The sequence below is a fragment of the Trachymyrmex cornetzi genome, unplaced genomic scaffold (genome assembly GCF_001594075.2).
Source record: "Trachymyrmex cornetzi isolate Tcor2-1 unplaced genomic scaffold, Tcor1.1 scaffold1099, whole genome shotgun sequence".
Classification (NCBI taxonomy): Eukaryota; Metazoa; Arthropoda; class Insecta; order Hymenoptera; family Formicidae; genus Trachymyrmex; species Trachymyrmex cornetzi.
In genome coordinates, this window is record NW_017295652.1 from 3,959 (window position 1) to 7,427 (window position 3,469).

The 3,469-nt window shown below is 30.3% G+C and overlaps 1 protein-coding gene across 1 annotated transcript; it reads left to right on the plus strand.

The window, feature by feature from the left end:
* Positions 1-270: 270 nt before the first annotated feature.
* LOC108762004 (DEAD-box ATP-dependent RNA helicase 42-like) lies at positions 271-526 on the plus strand. The gene has a single exon (XM_018508800.1). The coding sequence runs from the start codon at positions 288-290 to the stop codon at positions 498-500; it is 213 nt and encodes a 70-aa protein (XP_018364302.1). The 5' UTR covers positions 271-287; the 3' UTR covers positions 501-526.
* The last annotated feature ends 2,943 nt before the right edge of the window (positions 527-3,469 follow it).

The following is a 3,469-nucleotide window of genomic DNA, read 5'->3' on the forward strand; positions in this document are numbered from 1 at the left end:
CGAAAAAAATACCAGGGCTGCGTTCAGAGTCGTCGTTCGGATGCACGTACATGTCGTATTATTCGTGTTATAAATCGTCGTTCGGATGCACGTACATGTCGTATTATTCGTGTTATTAACGAATATTAAACAAGGATAATAGAATATCTGGATGCATCCAGAAATAATTCTGAACGCAGCCCAGGAGACACAAGAAACAGAACGCAATGAGATGGAGGATAGGGAGACGAGATCAAAGAGATAAATGTTAGAAAATCGAGGATAGGGAGACGAGATCAAAGAGATAAATGTTAGAAAAACGAGACAAGGCATCGGAAATGAAAAAGAGACGTGAGACGAGAATGAGACAAAAAGATGAGCGTAGAGATAGAGGCAAGAGTGAGATCGAAAGGAGACCAGAGATGAGACAAAAGAGAGATGAGAGCATAAGAGAGAGAAATGAGATGGAAGTCGAGAATGCTACCAAAAGGAGACAATTAATGAGACGAAAGACGAGATGAGATGAAGAATAAACGTGAGATGAAAGACAGAGTTGAGAAGAGAGAGAGAGAGAGAGAGAGAGAGAGAGAGAGAGAGAGAGAGAGAGAGAGAGAGACAAGGTGATGTGGAAACGATAGTGTTCTTTATTATTTTCCCGCTATTGAAGGAATAAAAGAAGGTTTTTGTTGAAAAAAACGAAGAAATTTTTTCGTTCACAGCTATTCTATGTTACACATTGCTTACTATGAAACTTGAATAAGTAGAAAAAATTTAAATAAATAAATAAATAGGATAAATAAATAAATAAATAGAAATAAATAAATTTGAATTGAATTAATAAAAACATGAAAGGCGCGCGCGTAGCGCGCGCTGCAAGCTAGTCCTTTCTAAAAAAGGAGATGTTAAATTGATACTCGAATAAATCGAAGTTTATTGTTGTCGCTTTTCCGTGACGCTGATTGGTTCTCTCGCTGCGTTTACTTCGCGAGTGCCTGTCATTGTCAAAATTGCGTGTTTTGACAGTTCTGTATGTATCGAGACAATTTGTGTAATATTAATTATTATAAATATATTTGTTTCTTTTATGAGAGTCGGTAAAGATTTCTTTAATTTTAAGATAGTTTCAAGATAGCTTCAAGATAGTTTCAGATAAGTTTTATTAAACGTTTTTATTACAACCTAAATATCTTAACCCAGTAAGCAAAAAACTTTTAAATAACATTTAAGATGTTGATTTTATGTGTATTTTGTGAATGTGTTTTGAAGTTATTTTGTACAAATATTTCAATAAGGTTATTTGATAGTAATTTTTGACAGTAATTTATAATTTTCGTACAAACATTTCAAAAAGATTATTTGATACATGATTTTTTTAAAAACGTTAAAATGCTTTAAAAACATTATCTCCAAATCATTGTCAAAGTTTATTTATTTTGATGTCGTATACAACGATAATACACAATATATTATAGATACTTTGATACTTTGTGTAATATTATAATTTCAGTTTGTCGCTTTCGTTTAACGTTTCATGTGTTGTACGAAAAAAAAAAGAAAGGAAAGGAAATCAGTAATGAAAGAAAAAAGGAAGGAATGAAACGAGAAAAAAAAGAAAGGAGGAAGAAAAATAGGAGTTTACAAAATAAAATATGAAGAAGAAAAAGAAAGAAGATTGTAAGAAGGCAGTAATATTTTTATTTTCAATCAGTAGTTTTCTTTTTAATGTTATATACGCTGTTTGCATTACCTTTATCGCTTCTTCGTAATGTTAGATAACCTATTATGTTTACGGGAATTTTTTTAGTGATTGTAAAAACAGTCAGGGAAGGGCAGGAATTACAAGTAATTGCTGTTAATCGTTACTTTTATTTTTTTTATTTTATTCATATGTAATACGCGATCAGCATTATGTAGCATTGTATTAAAGGAAAAGAATGAAATAACGAAATAAGAAAGAAAAAAAAGGAGAAAGCAAAATGTTTAAGAAAGGAACAGATTAATAAAGTTATAAAGGAATAGATTTTTTTATTTTGACAGTTAAGTGTGTTATTGTAAATTAAATAATAATAATACTAATAGTGTAATATTAAATTTGTTTATTCACAGAATATGTCATAATTATATTTGGGTCTAAGTGAAAGCTTTATTAATTAAGTAAATTCAAAAGTAAATTTTAACATATATTAATACACATACCTTTTCTTGTTTTTTCGTTTTTCTTGTTCCTTCATTTCTTTATATATCTGTATCTGTATTGTATCTATTTCTGTGGGTGTGTATACATATGTGCGTGCGTGTGTGCGGATATGCTGATGGCGGATCACATGGATGTGTGGATGGACGTACGTGCGTGAGAATTTATAGGTATGTGGTAGTATGTATGGATATGCATGTGTGCAGACGAGTATGCGTGTAGGCATACATGTAGATTTATCGCTGCAACATTGCAGGTATTAGAAATTGTAATATATAATACATATTATGCGCAAGATAATATAGGCGCAAGATAACATAACATAACATAACATACTATAACATTAGTACTTTTTTTGCACTTTTTTTATTTATATTACAATTATATTTCAAATTATATTCAGTAATAATAAAATAATTATTACTAGAAATTTAAAATGCCTATTACGGTCGAAGCTGGATCTTCGTTGCTTTAAATAATTCAATCTTGAATTACTAATATATACTATATATGTACTTGCATATATACCATATTGTAGTCTTTTTCACACACACACGCACACACACACACACACACACATACACACACACACACACACACACACACACACACACATATATTATATATTAGTAATTCAAGACTGAATTATTTAAAGCAACGAAGATTCAGCTTCGACCGTAATAGGCATTTTAAATTTCTAGTATTGATTGTGTTTCTCACATATACGATCTAAAATAAAAATAATTATTTTTAATAATAGTTGCAGATACATTGCGCTGCAATATTGCTACGACATTACAGCGCAATCTTGCTGAAGGCGGACATTTTTATGATCCATGACATTGCAACAAGGTTGTAAATACATTGCGCAGTCTATAGGCAATATTACAACATTGCAATGTTATGAGATATATCTGCAATCATTTTGCAATCTTTCTGTGCTGTATGGGTATTGGTTTTCAAGAAAAATGAAAGGAATTCATAGAAAGAACTAAAAAGATAGTTAAAAGAACGAAAAGAGTTATAAAAAAAGCATAATACTGTATAGAGCAAAGTTAGTATTCATTATACTTGTGTCTTCATGATGTATTTTATTTTCTTTGCAGAAAAATGATAACATTTTCTTTCTCTCATGAAAAAGGAAGGACTCATAGAAAGAAAAATAAAAGAAAAAAGTAAAAAGAAGGAAAAAAGTATAAAAGGAAGCATAATGTTATATTCCCATATAGCGTAGAAGATTGCAAAATGATAGCAGATATATCTCATTGCAACGTTGTAATATTACAAATAAATTGC